Source organism: Cherax quadricarinatus, chromosome 58 (genome assembly GCF_038502225.1).
Source record: "Cherax quadricarinatus isolate ZL_2023a chromosome 58, ASM3850222v1, whole genome shotgun sequence".
NCBI classification, from domain to species: domain Eukaryota; kingdom Metazoa; phylum Arthropoda; class Malacostraca; order Decapoda; family Parastacidae; genus Cherax; species Cherax quadricarinatus.
Window position 1 is genome coordinate 27,139,274 of NC_091349.1, and position 23,839 is coordinate 27,163,112.

The window sequence follows — 23,839 nt, forward strand, 5'->3', positions numbered from 1 at the left end:
TTTCATACATAAAATAATTGATTCATATATTTTTTTGGGGGGGGACAAGCTGTGGAAATTAATATTGAAATAAATATTTTGTTGCCAGAAGTCTTACAACGTCCAACTAAAACAAATACTCAAACTAACAAAAGTATGATCCTTGTATAATTTGTATGAACATGTCTGCTGTACAGAACTTCTGTTATACAGAGCCTCTGCTCTACAGAACTGTCTGCCATACAGAGTCGTCTGCTATACAGAGTCATCTGCCTCTTAATGTGCCAGATGAGTTGTACAAAATAATAACGAAATGAAGTTAATTTTTCGTAATTTAAATTATCAACTGAGAACTCGTATTGCTGTGACTCGTCCTTCAAAGTCTATGAGAAATGTGTTGAGTGCAAGTAATCAGTGGAACATCATTTTTTGTTGAGTGAAGGAAGTCAGTGACATCCTCAGATTCACCAACTGCAACAAATTTCATCAGAGGATTATTGAAGTCAACGTTCCAATGACAGCCACAAAATATCGAGCAAGAGAATCAGGCAGAGGAGCAACTGCATTTGTTAGTAAAAATGCCGTTGAAATGCACTGAATCATTTTCAATACTTGACGTGATTCAGGAGGAAAAAACATGTGCAACATCTGAGTATCTTTTTTCTGTAAACGTTTCACCATCCAGTGGCTTTATCAGTACAATACAAAGATATAATGTGAATGTAGAACTATGCACAAAAGATGAGGTAATAAGTTCCTCAGCTTTAGAAGTAGTCTTGGGGAATCTGAAGATTCTTCAAGACTGCGGTGTTCATTACCAACTCTAAGGCTTAGGGACTAACTACCTCGTTTTTTGTATATAGTGTTTCTTCGCATTTGTCTACAAATAAAGATGCCCTGATGTTGCATATGTATCTAATTCTTCATCTTGTCGGTATTATATACCATTTATTTACAACTTGATTTAGGAGAGAGACTTGGTAGTAAGTGCAGAGGAACAGCCATGTAGTCACTCTCAGCAGTCCAACTATAAAGTGTTACATCTACTGCAGCGTCTCAGCTTCCATAATGGAAGGTCATGGTACTGTTTTGAAGTGAGCTATGAAAACATGTTTTATAATTTTTTTAAAAGAAGATGGTAGAGTTCAGAGATCTAAGAGTTGATGCCAGTTTGTCACTTTTTTTTTTTTTAAATCCATTCTTCATATTAGACCATTGACGTATCCCTAACAGCTTCAAAGTAATTGCAGACTTAATCAAATCAAGTACCTTTAGCAGTAACATATCATATTGGTCTGTTAATTGACCATGTAATCTAAGGAAAGACCAACCTTAATTAGGTCGTGAGGAAAAAAGCTTGTAAATTCGATTATTAAAGGTATATCAGATTAATAGCAGCCTGCTGCAAAGATTCGCCGCCAGTCCTGCCATCTATTGGGCTGATTCAAAGATACAGATACCTCACGGTCTGGGGTGGTTGGTTTTCAGTGCTGGTAGTATTATTCTTACCTGGGTTTTCTCTGGAGTTAAGGTAGTCACTTCACCTCCGCTTCTCTACCGATCAGCTAATATAATCTACCAGAACATTATTCTTAGGGTTTTTGTGGTAAAATAATACCACCCTTGCCTTTGTATTATATGTAACTATATGGTAACCAGTTTTTTTTATATATATAGCCAGCTTTCGCTGCTGGCGTGGTCGACCTACAGCAGACGCTGTCTTAAAACTGGGAGCAGAATCCATAAAGACTGGATATATTGAGTGGGAAGTCGCCGATACATTCTCTCTCCCGAGCCTTTGAAAGTTGTACGACTGCCAAGCACGAACAGAAGTCCTTGTTAACATCCAGCAAGAAAAACAGAATCTTCATGAACGTCTCTGTCGACCTTAGGAAATATACTGGGACGAAGGGTAGATTATTGGTAACTATATTTTTTATCTTCATGCTTTCAAAAACCAGCATGACTCACGAAATTGTAATAACACTTGAGGTAGAGCTCGACACAGCCACGTTGGTGCGGGATATATCTGTAAAAACTGCATTCGTGGTCACATTGGTGGTCCATGCTAACTTCCCTATTGTGTATAGAAATATACTTTGTTGGATGAATCTTATTAGAAGCAGCTGGTCCAGTGGTTAACGCACTGGCCTGTGAGCTTTTGGATTCGCTTCCCATGGGTTCAGACCCTACCCGTTTCGTGGTTTAAAACCAGCATAATCTCTGAAAATAACTAAGTAATAAGAATAATACTTAGTTGTTTATAAAGAAACAAATATCTCTGTTGGTTGTTTTGACTTTAGCAATAAGTGTTATATGTACTCCACTTTCTGCCTAAATGCCAAAAATCCAGTTTCACTGCCGGACTTGAAGCTGGTAGCGCATTAATGACGGTACGAGCTTAAGGGAACTTCTCTGTATCCTCTCCTAGCTTCATTTTTTGTGTAATTTAGAAGTCAAAACCGCAAAAGCTAAAACTGTACTACTTTTGGTGCTCTTAGAGAGTCTTAGTACTTAGAGAAATACTCTTGTGTTCTTAGAGAGAGACTCTTTGCCACTCTTAGAAAAAAATCAATGTGTTTTCCTCTCGCGTTTAAGCTAATCTCTGATAGACATTTTGATCATTGAGATTTTTATATCCAAAATGCATTACTTTGCTCTTGTCAACATTGGAACTGATGTTCCAAGTCTCCGTCCTCAGCAACAATGTATCCAGCTAACTTTGAATACTTTGAAAATAAACACAGAAAAACTTTTGACTTGTATTATCCTTCACCAGTTTAGAACAGAAGTATGTACACTATATACAACAACAGGTATTAGTGCACTCCACGGTAAGCGAGGCAGAATAGAAGCCACTAGAGAGTAGACCGTGCTTCAATTAGCTCTAGAACGGGAATGACAAGGGCAGACAGGTGAGTGGTACCCACAACACCTCTGCGATTGCCAAAACCATCTTCTCATTGGCTGGAACCTGGGTACTGATTGAACGACGGGGCCCCATCATCAACCCTAGTACCTGGTTCGCTGGTTGGTGAAGATAGCCTTTCAATGAGGGTGTGTACATGCGCCGAATAAAGGTTACGTACTCTTTGCATGCCACAGAAATCCTTTCATTAAATGTTATGTTCACAGAGGAATGACCAAAAAATAGATGTTAAGGGGTCTTAGGTTGGGTTGAAGGAACAAGTGAGATACGTTAGAGCATGACTGCTGTGCTAGAGCATGACTGCTGTTAGAGCATGACTGCTGTGATAGAGCATGACTGCTGTGTTAGAGCATGACTGCTGTTAGAGCATGACTGCTGTGTTAGAGCATGACTGCTGTGTTAGAGCATGACTGCTGTTAGAGCATGACTGCTGTGTTTTCCAGCTAACTAATGCTTCTCCTGCCACTGCTAGTGATGGACGTATATATGTGTACACACTCTGGAAGTTGTGCTGGAACTGAAGATTATCATAATATATTGAGGAGCGTCAGTGAGGGAGGCGGAGCAAGTGACAGGTGACATGTGGAGAACTAATATCATGCTAACATGAATTAAAGGTTATATTTGTGCACGACAATGTGTATTACTGTGTTCATGCCACTGTGTGGCACTGTGTTTACGGCACTGTCGCTGTGTTCTCGGCAGTGTTTGTCACTGTGTTCACAGCACGGTTACTGTAAAGTAAATCATGGAACGGGTGGGGTTTTGAACCCCTGGCAAGTGAGTCTTAAAGCTCATAGGCCAGTGCGTTAACGACTTGGCCAGCTGGATCTAATAAGATTCGTCCAACCTGCGTTTATGGGCACATTGGGGCTCATGCTATCTTTACTATGGTGTATAGAAATATACCTAGTTAGTTTTAAGATTCACTTGTCACGGGCTCAGATCCCACTTATTTTTTGATTTGTTTAAAATCGTGTTACGACTTCGTGAGTCACAGTAACTGTACACATCAGTCCACTGAATTGTAAACCAGTGCTTGCAATAGTTGCTCTAAGTACAGTCAGGATGCGTTTCAGTCTCGTAATTAGCGGATGAAGGTTCGAGCCTCCAACACACTGCTCTGACCCACACGGGTGTATCGCTTCACAAAAATACAGAAATAATGTGAAGCATTTCTGGGCGAGGAAAGAGATCTCTGTGGTATGATACAGTCGAAGCATTTGCACAGCTGTTCACGGAGAAATAACTTGAGATTAATAAATAAAAATAGGGGAAATGAAGGTTGGTGGAACTTAATTACTGCCTGAAAAATGTAGATTGTGCAAACATTAGGATGAATTTCTGGTAAAAAAATGTGCAGATTTGAGTCCGGAATTAAGGTTCATGCATACAGAAAACACTGACCATTAAAAGACATTACTGGAAACTTATTCATTGTATGGCTCGGAAAACAGTCATGCTAGAGACAATCAGAATCAGTCTATGGAAAAGTCGTCCTGTAGGAGATGTTCAGAAAAATTCAACTTAATCCCCCCCCAAGTGGTGAATCACTAGGCTATTGAAATTGACGTGTGTGGATGAGGACTCACAGTTCATATCCAGGGTGACGGTGGTTGTGAGCGGAGCTGTGAGGTTGGAGTTGGCAGCTTGACAGGTGAACCTTCGATGTAGGTCACGTCGGGTCAGCACAGGCACCACCAGTGTGTTGGACACCTGTTTCAATGTCTCCACCTCCGGAGTCATATCTAGAAGGAGCGGGCCCTCCCACCAGGTGAGTGTAGGGGGCGGCGATCCCCCCGTGGCCCGACAGGTGAGACGCAAGGTGTCCCCCTCGCTGTAGGGACCAACAATGTTGCGAACTTCAACACCCAACTCTGTGTACACTGCAACACGTCGCGGGGGAACTGCAACACAGACATTCTGCTGTTACTGCACCATTATCATGATGCAGTAACACAAACACAGTGATAACCATTACTGCAACACAATGAACAAAGTATAAACTCTTAATACAACAATGCTATTTGTAACTGTAACACACAATCACAATGCTGACTTTTAAAACAGTCTGGATATTGTGTTGCATGTAAGCACTCAGATCACAGGGTGTGGAGCAACTTTGTAAAGATGTGTAAAAAAATACCATTAAAATCCTTGGATAACTAAGGTAAATGTAATTAATATATATTACATACAAATGGGTATATCGCTGAACGTGAATAAAATATACAAGAATTAGAATTAATAATTTGCATACTAAACTACTGTAAAATTATGTAGCTACGTATTTCTGTTTTGGCGTCTGTGTCGACATGACTGTCTATTATGGTGACTCCATGGATATTTAGTATATTGTGGAGACTCCATAAACATGTCTGTCTACTGTGATGTCTGTCTAGATGCGTCTATAAATGTATTTTATCAGCTTTATAAACTAACGTAGACGACCCAACCACTTTATCACTGTAACAACATTGTTATCATTAAAACACATTGTTATCACTGTAACATCATTGTGTTATCATTGCTTCACAATATTGTGGAAAACCCATCTATTATCACTGTAACACTGTTTTCATTGTAACACAGTTATCACTGTAACATCATTGTTATCACTGTAACATCATTGTTATCACTGTAACATCATTGTTATCACTGTAACATCATTGTTATCACTGTAACACACTAACCTACACAACCCAACTTTTATATTAATAACCTTAAAGAAAACATCTATCGACAACGATATTTTCACTTCACTGGTGTTGAAGTTGATTAAAAAACTCTGATATTATTCCAATTTTAAAACAAGTGATTCATTTTCGCTAATTTTTATAAATTAGCAATTAACTAACGGTACATTTTAATGAAAATCTTGCAGTTCACGGCGTGTTAAAATTAACAGGAGTGTTACTTTGGAAAATAACAGTAATGTCATGACGTAGATAACGACAGGTTTGGGAGGACGTCAATCAGCTGCGGTATTTTGTGATCTTGTATTCTTAATACCGTAGGTAATTTTAATAGTACACAGGGAAAACAGTGAATAACTTGATGACTAGTGAACACGAGTATGTCTGCCATAACAGCAATGAAAGAAACTCTTGTGTAGCATAATATACACTTTTCGTATCCGAAGTACTGGATACATCATCAGTGAAGACAAGCCCATCATCATCAGTGAAGACAAGCCCATCAACATCAGTGAAGACAAGCCCATCATCATCAGTGAAGACAAGCCCATCAACATCAGTGAAGACAAGCCCATCAACATCAGTGAAGACAAGCCCATCAACATCAGTGAAGACAAGCCCATCAACATCAGTGAAGACAAGCCCATCAACATCAGTGAAGACAAGCCCATCAACATCAGTGAAGACAAGCCCATCAGCATGAGTGAAGACAAGCCCATCAACATCAGTGAAGACAAGCCCATCAACATCAGTGAAGACAAGCCCATCAACATCAGTGAAGACAAGCCCATCAACATCAGTGAAGACAAGCCCATCAACATCAGTGAAGACAAGCCCATCAGCATGAGTGAAGACAAGCCCATCAACATCAGTGAAGACAAGCCCATCAGCATCAGTGAAGACAAGCCCATCAACATCAGTGAAGACAAGCCCATCAGCATCAGTGAAGACAAGCCCATCAACATCAGTGAAGACATGCCCATCAACATCAGTGAAGACAAGCCCATCAACATCAGTGAAGACAAGCCCATCAACATCAGTGAAGACAAGCCCATCAACGTACAGTTCTCAGACACAACTGTGATCAAGTCTATAATCACTGCTGCTCAGAATGGAGTGGCTTAAAGTAAGTCTTCTCTCTCAACCATATCATGCTAATGAAATATAAGAATATAATATAAAATTAAATCCTGAAATGATTATCCCTGGCCAGCTGAACACTGTGGTAGGCACACTGGACTGGCCAGCTGAACACTGTGGTAGGCACACTGGACTGGCCAGCTGAACACTGTGGTAGGCACACTGGACTGGCCAGCTGAAAACTGTGGTAGGCACACTGGACTGGCCAGCTGAACACTGTGGTAGGCACACTGGACTGGCCAGCTGAACACTGTGGTAGGCACACTGGACTGGCCAGCTGAAAACTGTGGTAGGCACACTGGACTGGCCAGCTGAACACTGTGGTAGGCACACTGGACTGGCCAGCTGAAAACTGTGGTAGGCACACTGGACTGGCCAGCTGAACACTGTGGTAGGCACACTGGACTGGCCAGCTGAAAACTGTGGTAGGCACACTGGACTGGCCAGCTGAAAACTGTGGTAGGCACACTGGACTGGCCAGCTGAAAACTGTGGTAGGCACACTGGACTGGCCAGCTGAAAACTGTGGTAGGCACACTGGACTGGCCAGCTGAAAACTGTGGTAGACACACTGGACTGGCCAGCTGAAAACTGTGGTAGGCACACTGGACTGGCCAGCTGAAAACTGTGGTAGGCACACTGGACTGGCCAGCTGAACACTGTGGTAGACACACTGGACTGGCCAGCTGAAAACTGTGGTAGGCACACTGGACTGGCCAGCTGAAAACTGTGGTAGGCACACTGGACTGGCCAGCTGAAAACTGTGGTAGGCACACTGGACTGGCCAGCTGAACACTGTGGTAGGCACACTGGACTGGCCAGCTGAACACTGTGGTTGGCACACTGGACTGGCCAGCTGAACACTGTGGTAGGCACACTGGACTGGCCAGCTGAACACTGTGGTAGGCACACTGGACTGGCCAGCTGAACACTGTGGTAGGCACACTGGACTGGCCAGCTGAACACTGTGGTTGGCACACTGGACTGGCCAGCTGAACACTGTGGTAGGCACACTGGACTGGCCAGCTGAACACTGTGGTAGGCACACTGGACTGGCCAGCTGAACACTGTGGTAGGCACACTGGACTGGCCAGCTGAACACTGTGGTAGGCACACTGGACTGGCCAGCTGAACACTGTGGTAGGCACACTGGACTGGCCAGCTGAAAACTGTGGTAGGCACACTGGACTGGCCAGCTGAACACTGTGGTTGGCACACTGGACTGGCCAGCTGAACACTGTGGTTGGCACACTGGACTGGCCAGCTGAACACTGTGGTAGGCACACTGGACTGGCCAGCTGAACACTGTGGTAGGCACACTGGACTGGCCAGCTGAACACTGGTTGGCACACTGGACTGGCCAGCTGAACACTGTGGTAGGCACACTGGACTGGCCAGCTGAACACTGGTTGGCACACTGGACTGGCCAGCTGAACACTGTGGTTGGCACACTGGACTGGCCAGATGAACACTGGTTGGCACACTGGACTGGCCAGCTGAACACTGTGGTTGGCACACTGGACTGGCCAGATGAACACTGGTTGGCACACTGGACTGGCCAGCTGAACACTGTGGTTGGCACACTGGACTGGCCAGCTGAACACTGTGGTTGGCACACTGGACTGGCCAGCTGAACACTGTGGTTGGCACACTGGACTGGCCAGCTGAACACTGTGGTTGGCACACTGGACTGGCCAGCTGAACACTGTGGTTGGCACACTGGACTGGCCAGCTGAACACTGTGGTTGGCACACTGGACTGGCCAGCTGAATACTGTGGTTGGCACACTGGACTGGCCAGCTGAACACTGTGGTTGGCACACTGGACTGGCCAGCTGAACACTGTGGTTGGCACAATGGACTGGCCAGCTGAACACTGTGGTTGGCACACTGGACTGGCCAGCTGAACACTGTGGTAGGCACACTGGACTGGCCAGCTGAACACTGTGGTAGGCACATTGGACTGGCCAGCTGAACACTGTGGTAGGCACACTGGACTGGCCAGGTGAACACTGTGGTTGGCACACTGGACTGGCCAGCTGAACACTGTGGTAGGCACACTGGACTGGCCAGGTGAACACTGTGGTTGGCACACTGGACTGGCCAGCTGAACACAGTGGTTGGCACACTGGACTGGCCAGGTGAACACTGTGGTTGGCACACTGGACTGGCCAGGTGAACACTGTGGTTGGCACACTGGACTGGCCAGGTGAACACTGTGGTTGGCACACTGGACTGGCCAGCTGAACACTGTGGTTGGCACACTGGACTGGCCAGCTGAACACTGTGGTAGGCACACTGGACTGGCCAGCTGAACACTGTGGTTGGCACACTGGACTGGCCAGCTGAACACTGTGGTAGGCACACTGGACTGGCCAGCTGAACACTGTGGTTGGCACACTGGACTGGCCAGCTGAACACTGTGGTAGGCACACTGGACTGGCCAGCTGAACACTGTGGTTGGCACACTGGACTGGCCAGCTGAACACTGTGGTAGGCACACTGGACTGGCCAGCTGAACACTGTGGTTGGCACACTGGACTGGCCAGCTGAACACTGTGGAAAAATGGTATACACAACAGAATGGAAACATACACAAATACACTATAATGTGTTGATTTATTGACGACCATCACTGTCACCATCACTCTCACCATCATAGTCAACATCACTGTCACCAGCACTGTCACTCAAACCATCACTCTCACCATCATAGACACCATCATCCATGGCAGTGACTGTCCTTGACATGGATAGTCCTTGGCAGTGATGGTCCTTGGCAGTGATGGTCCTTGGCAGTGATGGTCCTTGGCAGTGATGGTCCTTGACAGTGATGGTCCTTGACAGTGATGGTCCTTGACAGTGATGGTCCTTGGCAGTGATGGTCCTTGTCAGTGATGATGCTTGTCAGTGGTGGTGCTTGTCAGTGACGGTCCTTGGCGGTGATGGTCCTTGACAGTGATGGCCCTTGACAGTGATGGCCCCTTGACAGTGATGGTCCTTGACAGTGATGGTCCTTGACAGTGATGGTCCTTGTCAGTGATGTATTAAAAACAGATATCATTTATCCTTGTGAGAACTTGTGTGTTTGTGCACTCGCCTGGTTGTGGTTGCAGTGGTCGATTCATAGCTCCTGGCCCCACGTCTTCACTGGCCTCTACTAGGGCACTCTTCCTGCTCCATGAACTTTATCATACCTCTTCTTAAAGCTTTGCATGGATCCTGCTTCCACTACATTTCCCAGATTATTCCACTTCCTGACAACGTCCCTGTGGTTCATGTGAGTCTTCAACTTCCCTTGTTGCTGTGTCCCATCTTTGGAACATCCTGCCTCTGTCCACTTTGTAGATTTTCTTCTGTCTTCAAGTGTCGTCCGGTTGATATCCCTTAACCTCCTGTGTACTCACCTAGTTGTACTCACCTAGTTGAGGTTGCGGGGTTCGAGTCCGAGCTCCTGGCCCCCGCCTCTTCACTGATCGCTACTAGGTCACTCTCCCTGAACCGTGAGCTTTATCATACCTCTCCTTAAAGCTATGTATGGATCCTGCCTCCACTACATCGCTTCCCAAACTATTCCACTTGACTACTCTGTGGCTGAAGAAATACTTCCTAACATCCCTGTGATTCATCTGTGTCTTCAACTTCCAACTGTGTCCCCTTGTTACTGTGTCCAATCTCTCGAACATCCTGTCTTTGTCCACCTTGTCAATTCCTCTCAGTATTTTGTATGTCGTTATCATGTCCCCCCTATCTCTCCTGTCCTCAGTGTCGTCAGGTTGATTTCCCTTAACCTCTCCTCGTAGGACATACCTCTTAGCTCTGGGACTAGTCTTGTTGCAAACCTTTGCACTTTCTCTAGTTTCTTTACGTGCTTGGCTAGGTGTGGGTTCCAAACTGGTGCCGCATACTCCAATATGGGCCTAACGTACACGGTGTACAGGGTCCTGAACGATTCCTTATTAAGATGTCGGAATGCTGTTCTGAGGTTTGCCAGGCGCCCATATGCTGCAGCAGTTATTTGGTTGATGTGCGCTTCAGGAGATGTACCTGGTGTTATACTCACCCCAAGTGTGTGTGTGTGTGTGTACTCACCTATTTGAGGTTGCAGAGGTCGAGGTCCTCTCTCTCCCTGCTCCATGAGCTTTATCAAACCTCGCCTTAAAACTATGTATGGTTCCCGCCTCCACTACTTTCTAGGCTATTCCACGGCCTGACTACTCTATGACTGAAGAAATACTTCCTAACATCCCTTTGATTCATCTGAGTCTTCAACTTCCAATTTTGACCTCTTGTTTCTGTGTCCCATCTCTGGAACATCCCGTCTTTGTCCACCTTGTCTATTCCGCGCAGTATTTTATATGTTGTTATCATGTCTCCCCTGACCCTCCTGTCCTCCAGTGTCGTCAGGCCGATTTCCCTCAACCTTTCTTCGTAGGACAATCCCCTTAGCTCTGGGACTATTCTTGTTGCAAACCTTTGCACTTTCTCTAATTTCTTGACATGTTTGCCCAGGTGTGGATTCCAAACTGGTGCTGCATACTCCAGTATGGGCCAGACGTAAATGGTATACAGAGTCTTGAACGATTCCTTACTGAGGTATCGGAACGCTATCCGTAGGTTTGGCAGACGCCCGTATGCTGCAGCAGTTATCTGATTGATGGGCGCCTCAGGAGATGTGCTCGGTGTTATACTCACCCCCAGATCTTTTTCCTTGAGTGAGGTTTGCAGTCTTTGGCCATCTAGACTATAATGTGTCTGCGGTCTTCTTAGCCCTTTCCCAATCTTCATGACTTTGCATTTGGCAGGGTTAAACTCAAGGAGCCAGGTGCTGGACCAGGCTTGTAGCCTGTCCAGGTCTCTTTGTAGTCCTGCCTGATCCTCGTCCGATTTGATTCTTCTCATTAACTTCACATCATCTGCAAACAAGGACACTTCTGAGTCTATCCCTTCCGTTATGTAATTCACATATACCAAAAACAGCACAGGTCCTAGGACTGACCCCTGTGAAACCCCGCTTGTCACATTCGCCCACTCTGACACCTCGTCACGTACCATGACTCGTTGTTGCCTCCCTCTCAGTTATTCTCTGATCCATTGCAGTGCCTTTCCTGTTATGTGTGGCTGATCCTCTAGCTTTTGCAGTAACCTCTTGTGAGGAACTGTGTCGAAGGCCTTCTTGCAGTCCAAGAAAATGCAGTCGATCCACCCCTCTCTCTTGTCTTACTTCTGTCACCTTGTCATAAAACTCCAGTAGATTTGTGACAGAGGATTTTCCTTCCCTGAAACAGTGCTGGTTGTCGATTATACACTTGTTTCTTTCCAGGTGCTCCACCACTCTCCTCCTGATGATCTTCTCCATGACTTTGCATACTATACACGTTAGTGACAGAGGTCTGTAGTTTAATGCCTCATGTCTGTCTCCCTTTTTAAAAATTGGGACTACATTTGCCATCTTCCATTCCTCAGTGAGTTGCCCAGTTTCAATGTATGTGTTGAAGATCTTTGTTAATGGCACACACAGCATCTCTGCTCCCTTTCTAAGGACCCACGGAGAGATGTCTGGTCCCACCGCCTTTGAGGTGTCAAGTTCACATAGCTTCTTCACCTCCTCCTCGGTTATGTGCACCTCATCCAGCAGTTGTTGGTGTACCCCCCTGTTCTGATTTCCTGGAGTCCTACTGGTTTCTACTGTAAATACTTCTTTAAATCTCATGTTGAGCTCCTCGCATACCTCTCGATTGTTTCTTGTGAACTCTCCATCACCCTTCCTCAGTCTGACTACCTGGTCTTTGACTGTTGTTTTCCTCCTGATGTGGCTATACAACAGCTTCGGGTCAGACTTTACTTTCGACGCTATGTCATTTTCATATTGTCGCAGAGCCTCCCTTCTTATCTGTGCATATTCGTTTCTGGCTCTTCGGCTAATCTCTTTATTTCCCTGAGTTCTCTGTCTTCTGTACCTTTTCCACTCTCTAGTACACCTAGTTTTTGCCTCCCTACACCTTTGGGTGAACCAAGAACTCGTTCTGTTCTTCCCATTATTCCTGTTTCCCTTGGGAACAAACCTCTCATCTGCCTCCTTGCATTTTGTTGTCATATAGTCCATTTCTTGTACAGGTTTTCCTGTCAGTTCTCTCTCCCACTGAATGTCTTGCAGGAAGTTCCTCACGCCTGAGTAGTTCCCCCTTTTGTAGTTTGGTTTTTCCCATCCTATTCCTGCTACTCTCTCCACTTGAAGCTCAACTATGTAGTCAAAGCACAGAACCATATGATCACTAGCTCCTAGGGGCCTTTCATACATGATATCCTCGATGTCCGAACTACTCAGGGTGAATACAAGGTCCAGTCTTGCTGGATCATCCTCACCTCTGTCTCTCTGGTAGTGTGTCTAACATGTTGATGCATGAAGTTTTCCAGTACCACATGCATCATCTTGGCTCTCCATGTTTCGGGACCCCCATGGGGCTCCAGGTTTTCCCAGTCAATCTCCTTGTGATTGAAATCACCCATAACTAGTAAATTTGCTCCCCCCATGTGAGCTCTTCTGGCCACCTCGGCTAGTGTATGGACCATTGCTCTGTTGCTCTCATCGTATTCTTCTCTTGGCCTCCTGCAGTTCTGTGGTGGGTTGTACATTACTGCAATTATCACCTTATGTCCCTCAGACTGGATTGTTCCTACTAAGTAGTCCCTTTCGCCCGTGCCATCCATTCCTTCCATTTTCTCAAAACCCCACTGGTTTTTAATGAGCAGTGCAACTCCTCCTCCTCCTCCCTCTGTCTTTCCTGAGGATTTGATATCCAGGTGGAAAGATTGCATCTGTTATCATTCTGGTGAGTTTTATTTCTGTGAGTGCTATTATGTCTGGGGATGTCTCCTTGATTCTTTCATGCCACTCCTCACACTTATTTGTTATTCCATCTGCATTTGTATACCACACCTTCAACTTCTTTTCTAAGACTGTGGTCTGGGGGGGGTACATTGGGGTTGGGGAAGTGGGAGACCTGGTAAGGAACTATGGGTGGTTGCTGTGGGGGTGGAGTTTGTAATGCAGTGGGTGGGGGCATTGGATATGGCATGGGTGTTTTGGTTTAGAATGTTTGGTTGCACTGGTGTTGACCTGGTTGGGGGCTTCTATAGGAAGTTGTGAGGGAGGCTGTATTTGATCTTCTTCCTGGGTCTGGGATCTCCTGTCTGTCTCCTCCATCTCCTCTCTTTCCTCCTTTCGCCTTTGTGCCATCTCTAAGTTTCTGCCTTTCTTCTTGTGTTCTGTCGCGGTCGAGATACACCTTCTTGTATGCTGGCATGTCCCTTAGTCTTGCTTTCTCCTGCAGGATCCTGTTCCGAGTCGATTCTGCCTGGAAAGTCACTTTCACTGGCCAGGTTCTTCTTGCAAACCCCACTGTTCTCAGTGTGTGTGTTGAATATGTTGGAAATATATTTTCAACAATAATTCCTTTTACATATGGTTTATAACATCTTAATTTCAAAATAAGTAACAAACGTAGTATGTAGACATACAACTGAGATAAAAAAAAAACTTATTTTTGCTTTATAGTTTAAAAGTTCTCTCGCTGTGATGCTTCCAGTGATATTTAATACCAGAGTTTAAAACAGAAGTGACAAGTTATCTTAGTAGAATACGAGAAGTGTGTGTGTTAGGACCTCTGGAAGTGTGTTCTACTGGGATATATTAACCTCTGGAAGCGTGCTATACTGGGATATATTAACAGCCTCTGGAAGTGTGTTCTACTGGGATATATTAACCTCTGGAAGTGTGCTATACTGGGATATATTAACAGCCTCTGGAAGTGTGTTCTACTGGGATAAATTAACAGCCTCTGGAAGTGTGTTATACTGGAATAAATTAACAACCTCTGGAAGTGTGTTATACAGGGATAAATTAACCTCTGGAAGTGTGTCCTACTGGAATATATTAATTTTTGGAAGCGTGTTATACTGGGATATATTATCAACCTCTGAAAGTGTGTTATGCTGAGATAAATTAACCTCTGGAAGTGTGTTATACTGGGATAAATTAACCTCTGGAAGCGTGTCCTAGTGGGATATATTAATCTCTGGAAGTGTTTTATACTGGGATATATTAAAATCCTCTGGAAATGTGTTCTCCTGGGATATATTAACCTCTGGAGGTGTGTTATCTTGGGATATATTAACATCCTCTGGAAGTGTGTTATATTGGGATATATTAACCTCTGGAGGTGTGTTATACTGGGATATATTAACGTCCTCTGGAGGTGTTATACTAGAATATATAAACATTCTCTGGAATTGTGTTATACTGGGATATATTAACAACCTCTGGAGGTGTGTTATACTGGGATATATCAACAACCTCTGGAAATGTGTTATATTGGGATATATTAACTTTTGGAGGTGTGTTATACTGGGATATATTAACAAGCTCTGGAAGTGTGTTATACTGAGATATATTAACATCCTCTGGTATTGTGTTGTACTGGGATATATTAAGAACCTCGTGTTATACAGGGATATATTAGCAACCTCTGGAGGTGTGCTATACTGGGATATATTAACAACCTCTGGAGGTGTGCTATACTGGGATATATTAGCAACCTCTGGAGGTGTGTTATATTGGGATATATTAACAACCTCTGGAGATGTGTTATACTGGAATATATTAACAACCTCTGGAGATGTGTTATACTGGAATATATTAACAACCTCTGGAAGTGTGTTATCCTGGGATGTATTTACGTGCCGATCATTTTCAGAAGACCAGCTATGAAAGTAGGTTATCAATCGCATTCAGAGATACACGATAGGTGATATGAGAAAGTGCTAGCTAGTAATTATGCCTCATTAACAGTGGGAACTTATTTCTGATGTTCTGTGTTTTGTATTAAGTTTTTTATTTTAAAAGGCATGTTTATATATATTATTTTTTCTATTATAGGCGTAATCTGAATACTCAATTCTTCGAGAATGTTATTCATGGGACTCTAATATTTCCTGAAATATGTTAATAATATTTCAGTTTGTGGCGCTATAATGTTTCTTGCATTGTACCTGTAATATTTTGTTCTGTGCGTCAGTAATATTTCCAGAAGTAAGCCTGCAATAATCCCTGAGACTATATACTGCAGTGAGGCTAATATTTCTTTCAGCGTGGTGGTAATATTTTTGCAGGTGTAACGATAACACTATTGTTTGTGTGGTGGTAATATTTCCGGCAGAGAGGCCACAAGATGTAATATTCTTTCAGTATGATGTATGCATTATAGTGTTTTTATTAGTCTTACAACTACAAGGCAGCACTATAATTCACATAGTCCTCGTCTTGCTGACACAGTAACACTGTCAGCGTTGCTGTGTCAGCAGGTGAGGCCGAGGGTTTTTAGATCGAATAAATTGAAAATCTTCTCGGAGTCTGATAATGTGCAAATGCTACGGATTTTTTTAAGTAAAATGCTCAAAACTGAGCCTTTTCTCTTTACAAAATTCGTCTACTTCTTGGTCAGCTGAAGACTCGTACAGTTAAACATAGATTGGCCTTCCAAAGCTAGATTTTACGCACTACGTAAACAGTAGCTACACAGTAACGTTCTAAGATGGTGAAGGCAGACCAGTTTCCCTATCATATATAACCAATTGTTAAGTCTATCATATATGATCAGTTGTTAAGTCTGTCATATATGACCAATTGCTAAGTCTATTATATATGATCAATTTCTACAATAAATGCTTGGTAGTGTTCAATCCAAATATGTGTACGTATATCCCTAAACTGTATAGACTATCATAGACTATGACGCAAAGTGAGATGCAATATACTGGGCAAGATGTGTTTCTCACAACTAGAACTCGTTTATCTAACATCATAAGCTGAAGATTTTTTTTTTGACCTACTTTAAATACCATTGATTCAGCACCCTAAAAACTTGGAGTCAAATTATTAGCCACACTAGGCATCAATTTTTTTTATTAACTTTTAACTAATGTTAGCGAATTTTCATGCATTTATTTTCACGCATCATTTTCTGAAGTTAAGCAGAAGTGCCAGAAACGAAGTCAACATTTTACAGGTTCTTGAGACACAAAGTTAGAGTGTCATATATAAGGAACTTCCGTGTGACTCACATAATAACATTGCCTCGCAAAATGGTCTATGTAAGTTAAACTTCATAGTTTTTAATTAGATGTCTGGCCTGGGAGCTATGAGGCTCCTAAAACTTCTTTACTGGGATGTCTGTGTGAAAGTTTCGAAGCTTTATAAAGCACTGAAGTTGGTATAGAGTGTCTCTAGGTTTTATTTCTGCACTTGATGTGCATTTCCTTTAAAAAGAAAATACCCATTAGCCATTAATGTTGAAAAGAATCAGTTAAACTGTTTGTCATCAGTACTCCCGCATTAAGGGCGTGTATGATCCGGGTGAGCATGCTCCGAGTGTATGCTCCGGGTGAGTGTATGCTCCGAGTGAGTGTATGCTCCGGGTGTGTGTGTGCTCCGGGTACGTGTATGCTTCGGGTGTGTGTATGCTCCGGGTGTGTGAATGCTTCGGGTGTGCATGCTCCGAGTGTATGCTCCGGGTGAGTGTATGCTCCGAGTGAGTGTATGCTCCGGGTGTGTGTGTGCTCCGGGTACGTGTATGCTTCGGGTGTGTGTATGCTCCGGGTGTGTGAATGCTTCGGGTGTGCATGCTCCGAGTGTATGCTCCGGGTGTGTGTGTGCTCCGGGTACGTGTATGCTTCGGGTGTGTGTATGCTCCGGGTGTGTGAATGCTTCGGGTGAGCATGCTCCGAGTGTATGCTCCGGGTGAGTGTATGCTCCGAGTGAGTGTATGCTTCGGGTGTGCATGCTCCGAGTGTATACTCCGGGTGTGTGAATGCTTCGGGTGTGCATGCTCCGAGTGTATGCTCCGAGTGAGTGTATGCTCCGGGTGTGTGTGCTCCGGGTACGTGTATGCTTCGGCTGTGTGTATGCTTCGGGTGTGCATGCTCCGAGTGTATACTCCGGGTGAGTGTATGCTCCGAATGAGTGCATGCTCCGGGTGTGTGTGCGCTCCGGGTACATGTATGCTTCGTGTGTGTGTGTATGCTCCGGGTGTGTGAATGCTTCGTGTGTGCATGCTCCGAGTGTATGCTCCGAGTGAGTGTATGCTCCGGGTGTGTGTGTGCTCCGGGTACGTGTATGCTCCGGGTGTGTGTATGCTTCGGGTGTATGCTCCGGGTGCGTGTATGCTCGGGGTGTGTGTATACTCTGGGTGCGTGTATACTCCGGGTACGTGTATGCTCCGGGAATGTGTGTGTGTGTGCTCCGGATACGGGCATGCTTCGGGTGTGTGTATACTCCGGGTGCGTGTATGCTCCGGGAGCGTGTATGCCCCCGGTAAGTGTATACTCCGGGTATATGTTCCGGGTATGTGTATGCTCCGGGTGCGTGTATGCTCCGGATGAGTATATGCTCCGGGTATATGTATGCTCCGGGTGAGTGTATGCTCCGGGTATATGTATGCTCTGGATTTGTGTATGCTCCGGGTGAGTGTATGCTCCGGGTATATGTATGCTCCGGGTGAGTGAATGCTCCGGGTGTATGTATGCTATGGACTTGTGCATGCTCCGGGTGAGTGCTCCGGGTGCGTGTATGCTCCAGGTGCGTGTATGCTCCAGGTGCGTGTATGCTCCGGGTGTGTGTATGCTCCGGGTGTCTGTATGCTCCAGGTGTCTGTATGCTCCGGGCGTGTGTATGCTCCGGGTGCGTGTATGCTCCGGGTGTGTGTATGCTCCGCGTGAGTGAATGCTCCGGGTGCGTGTATGCTCCGGGTGTATGCTGGTATGTGTATGCTCCGGGTGCGTGTATGCTCCGGATGCGTGTATACTCCGGGTGCGTGTATGCTCCTGGTGTGTGTATACTCCGGGTTCGTGTATGCTCCGGGTATGTGTGTGTGCTCTCTGGATACGGGTATGCTTCGGGTGTGTGTATACTCTGGGTGCGTGTATGCTCCGGGAGCGTGTATGCCCCCGGTAAGTGTATACTCCGGGTGTATGCTCCGAGTATGTGTATGCTCCGGGTGCGTGTATGCTCCGGGTGCGTGTATGCTCCGGGTGCGTGTATGCTCCGGGTGAGTGTATGTTCCAGGTGTATGTATGCTCTGGATTTGTGTATGCTCCGGGTGAGTGTATGCTCCGGGTATATGTATGCTCCGGATGAGTGTATGCTCCGGGTGTATGTATGCTCTGGACTTGTGCATGCTCCGGGTGAGTGTATGCTCCGTGTACGTGTATGCTCCGAGTGCGTGTATGCTCCGGGTGTGTGTATGCTCCGGGTGCGTGTATGCTCCGGGTGTCTGTATGCTCCAGGTGTCTGTATGCTCCGGGCGTGTGTATGCTCCGGGTGCGTGTATGCTCCGTGTGTGTGTGTGTGCTCCGGGTGAGTGAATGCTCCGGGTGTGTGTATGCTCCGGGTGTGTGTATGCTCCGGCCAACAAGAGTGAGATTTTTTTTTTCAGATACACAGTGCCTTTTTATTCACGTTGTCTTGCTGAATTATGTTTAATGGAGACAGTGCATAGTAAGACTGAGAGACTTCAAGCTACTCACAGCTGGAACTGCATCTAATGTAATGAGCGAAGCGTAGTATGGTTGTAAGTGGTGCGGTGGTAGTGGTGTGGTTGCCACTGGTGTGGTGGTAGTGGTATGGTTGTAAGTGGTGTGGTGGTAATGGTTGCCAGTGGTGCGGTGGTAGTGGTATGGTTGTAAGTGGTGCGGTGGTAGTGGTATGGTTGTAAGTGGTGAGGTGGTAGTGGTATGGTTGTAAGTGGTGCGGTGGTAGTGGTATGGTTGTAAGTGGTGCGGTGGTAGTGGTATGGTTGTAAGTGGTGAGGTGGTAGTGGTATGGTTGTAAGTGGTGCGGTGGTAGTGGTATGGTTGTAAGTGGTGCGGTGGTAGTGGTATGGTTGTAAGTGGTGAGGTGGTAGTGGTATGGTTGTAAGTGGTGAGGTGGTAGTGGTGTGGTTGCCAGTGGTGTGGTGGAAAGTGGTATGGCTGTAAGTGGTGAGGTGGTAGTGGTATTGTTGTAAGTGGTGCGGTGATAGTGGTATGGTTGTAAGTGGTGCGGTGGTAGTGGTATGGTTGTAAGTGGTGAGGTGGTAGTGGTATGGTTGTAAGTGGTGAGGTGGTAGTGGTATGGTTGTAAGTGGTGCAGTGGTAGTGGTATGGTTGTAAGTGGAGCGGTGGTAGTGGTATGGTTGTAAGTGGTGTGGTGGTAGTGGTATGGTGGTAGTGGTATGGTTGTAAGCGGTGCGGTGGTAGGTTGTAAGTGGTGCGGTGGCAGTGGTATGGTTGTAAGTGGTGCGGTGGTAATGGTTGTAAGTGGTATGGTGGAAGTGGTACGGTTGTAAGTGGTGCGGTGGTAATGGTTGTAAGTGATGCAGTGGTAGTGGTATGGTTGTAAGTGGTGTGGTGGTAGTAGTATGGTTGTAAGTGGTGCGGTGGTAGTGGTATGGTTGTAAGTGGTGCGGTGGTAATGGTTGTAAGTGGTGCGGTGGTAGTGGTATGGTTGTAAGTGGTGCGGTGGTAGTGGTATGGTTGTAAGTGGCGCGGTGGTAATAGTTGTAAGTGGTGCGGTGGTAGTGGTATGGTTGTAAGTGGTGTGGTGGTAGTGGTATGGTTTAAGTGGTGCGGTGGTAATGGTTGTAAGTGGTGCGGTGGTATGGTTATAAGTGGTGTGGTGGTAATGGTTGTAAGTGGTGTGGTTTAAAGGAGTTCCTTGATGCCGGTGAAGGGTTCTTCATCCAAATTAATTCTACTTGATATCTACTTCCTTGGATCTAACCCGAATGTCTCCCTTTCCCCCAGGCACTGTATGACCCCTGCGAGTTTAGCGCACCCCATGAATGTAATAATAAAATACAGAACAGGAGGGGTTTAAACCCATGGCAGGTAAGTCTTAAAACTCACTGGCCAGTGCGTTAACCACTGGGCCAGTTGGCTCTAATAAGAGTCATCCAACGAAGTATAATTTTAGGAATTTTTGGTCTCGCCTGCCTTAGGTTTAATCCCATCCGCTCCGTGACTGGTTTACCATCCTGTTATGACGATTTCGTGAGTAATAATATTAATAATTAGTATTAATAATAATAATAATCAGAGAAGTTAGAACTGACGATTGATTTGAATCTTGAGGAAGTTCGCATAGAAAGATCTAAACGACAATTAATTGTTGTCGTATTTGGTAAAGAAAAAGACTTGGACAAGTTAGAAGAGAATCAGGAATCGTGAGCACGGTTATTGCATCACCCGGTGACAGTTGGGAAACCTCAAACAACTACGATGTATAAACAAACTGACGAGGGAATGGCACGAGATGTATGAGAGAATCATAACACCGGTGTAATGGGTATATTATGAGGTATGGATTGTGCATATACGACAAATGACAAGCGTTTGTGTGCAATAATGAGAAGTGACGCATGAAACTGGTAAAGTAACCAACACAATAAATGAGATGCAAAATTTTGGAAAAAAAAAATTGTTAAGAGTTGAAAATTAGGTATGCTTAATGCGAGAAACAAAAATTTACGAAACCTCAGAGACGGATACGGAAGATTTAAGTAGATGACGATGTGAGTGGATGTGTAAGACGTAATGACGACCACAACACAGACGCAGTTAGTATGCATACACATAACTGTTATAGACGAAATACGAGCAGAGATGACACTCAAGAGGATAGCGTCCAGCAGGTGTCGTCCCATCTTAGGGAACGAGTGAGTGCAGATGACTAAAGAAAAAGACGAAAGATGCGATCATTGAAGACGAAGTATGTGAGGCCATAACAAAGTTGGCAAAGGGAAAGACACCAGGGAATGATGGAGTACCCATCAAATTTTATATGCACCATTGGGACGTGATGAAGGGCCTTTTGGTGAATATGTTTCACGAAATGTGGAAGCAAGAGCGTTTAGGGACGTTACAATCCACCAGTGTCTCTTTATTTGTGCCAAAAACAGCAGAATTCGATGATTATTCGACTATCGCATGACTACCCGAATATGAAGTGACTAAGATTTTTGCCAGAGTGCCATGCACAAGAATGAAGAGTTTACTAGGCGTATGGTTGAGCAAGGAGAGTATGAGTGTCACTGAGGAATGTGAATGTTGGACCTTAGATCAATAACGTAATGCGAGGAAAATGATTGGATGGATAATGAGAACATGAAAGACAAGAGATTTAAAGTAAAAGGACAAAAGTGCAACTTATGTGACATTTTATTGTGGCAACGTTTCGCTCTCTAGGAGCTTTGTCTAGCCGATACAAACAGTACATGGACACAGAGGGTACATAAAGGCTCAGAGTGAGGTCCAATACTAGTGGTAGTAGTACTAGTAGTAGTAGTAGTAGTAGTGACAAAAGTTGTAGTAGTAGTAATACAATATGGTAGAGCAATTAATTCGTACATGAGTAAAAGGATATAAAAGCTATTACTTGGGTAACATAAAAATAGGATGGATAGAGGCAGCATGTTTCAGTGTTCACTCTCTGTAATGTGCTTAGTGTAGTATAACAGGAGAGACTATGTGATGGCAGGGTTTACTGTTTTCAGGAGGATTCTTGCTAAGACTTCAGAAATGGTGAAGCTGCCGTTGTTTTGTTTAATTGTATTCGAAACAAAACAACGGGAGCTTCACCATCTCTGAAGTCTTAGCAAGAATCCACCTGAAAACAGTAAACCCTGCCATCACATAGTCTCTCCTGTTATACTACACAAAGCACATTACAGAGAGAGAACACTGAAACAGGCTGCCTCTATCCAACCTATTTTTATGTTACCCAAGTAATAGCTTTTATATCCTTTTACTCATGTACGAATTAATTGCTCCACCATATTGTATTATTACTACTACTACTACTACTACTACAACTTTTGTCACTACTACTACTACTACTACCACTAGTATTGCACCTCACTCTGAGCCTTTATATACCCTCTGTGTCCATATACTGTTTGTGTCGGCTTGATAAAGCTCCTAGAGAGCGAAACGTTGCCACAATAAAATGTCACATTAGTTGCACTTGTGTCCTTTTACTTTACATATTGTCGGTAATTCTACCAACATTATTACAAGACAAGAGATATCAAGCCAATGATGATCCTTTTTATATCACTTGTTCTCTCTAGGCTGGAATACTGCAAGTACGCTAACAGCTTGATTCAAGGCAGGTGAAATCGCTGATCTAGAAATTGTATAGAGAACTAACCTTTACTGCGCATATCAGTTCCATCAAACACCTTAACTACTGGGAACGCTTGGAAGCACATGGCTTGTACTCACTGGAGCGCAGGCGAGAGAGATACATCATAATCTACATCTGGAAAATCCTAGAGGGTCTGGTCACTAATCTGCACTTAGAAATCACTCCCTATGAAAGCAAAAGACTTGGCAGGCGATGCAACGTACGCCCGATGAAAAATAAGGGCACCATTAGTATACTAAGAGAAGACACTATAAGTGTGTGGGGCCCAAGACTGTTCAAGAGCCTCCCACCAGGCATAAGGGGAATTACCAAAAGACCCCTGGCTGCCTTCAAGAGGGAGCTGGACAGATACTTAGTGCTGGATCAGCCGGGCTGTGGTTCGTACGTTGGACTACGTGTGGCCAGCAGTAGCAGCCTAGTTGATCGGACCCTGATCCACCGGGAGGCCTGGTCGTGGACCGGGCCGCAGGTGTTGATCCCCAGAATACCATCCAGGTAACGCTAGAGTGGTTCAAGAACCTCTAAAATATTGCGGGGTTAACAATGCTACGTGGAGCATCTCCATTAAATACGTAATTGTTCTCGAAGGCGTTGTTTGCATCAAATATATATCCGCTGTGAAATAAATTAAATTAACAGCTATATTGAAAATAGATCCCAGGTAACAGGGGATTGTGTACAAATGTATGTATAGTATCTTGCCGTTCAAGATTGGATTCCTGATGAGGAGAGTATTCAGAGAGCGAATGTGGCAAAGAAGTAGGTTACTATGGCCAGGTTTGCTTGAAATTTATTTCTGTAATTTAAATAAATGGATAAAGAAATGAGGGTAAAAAAGTGTTGCCAACTGTTGCAGT

At 44.7% G+C, this 23,839-nt stretch overlaps 1 protein-coding gene across 1 annotated transcript in view; it reads right to left on the minus strand.

Annotated features, from left to right (window-relative positions):
* Nucleotides 1–23,839, minus strand: part of LOC128698121 (protein turtle homolog B-like) — a 120,402-nt gene that overhangs the window by 82,609 nt on the left and 13,954 nt on the right. The window contains exon 3 of the mRNA XM_070097655.1: nucleotides 4,501–4,815. Within this exon, the coding sequence (XP_069953756.1) occupies nucleotides 4,501–4,815 (315 nt within the window). The remainder of the gene's footprint in view (nucleotides 1–4,500; nucleotides 4,816–23,839) is intronic.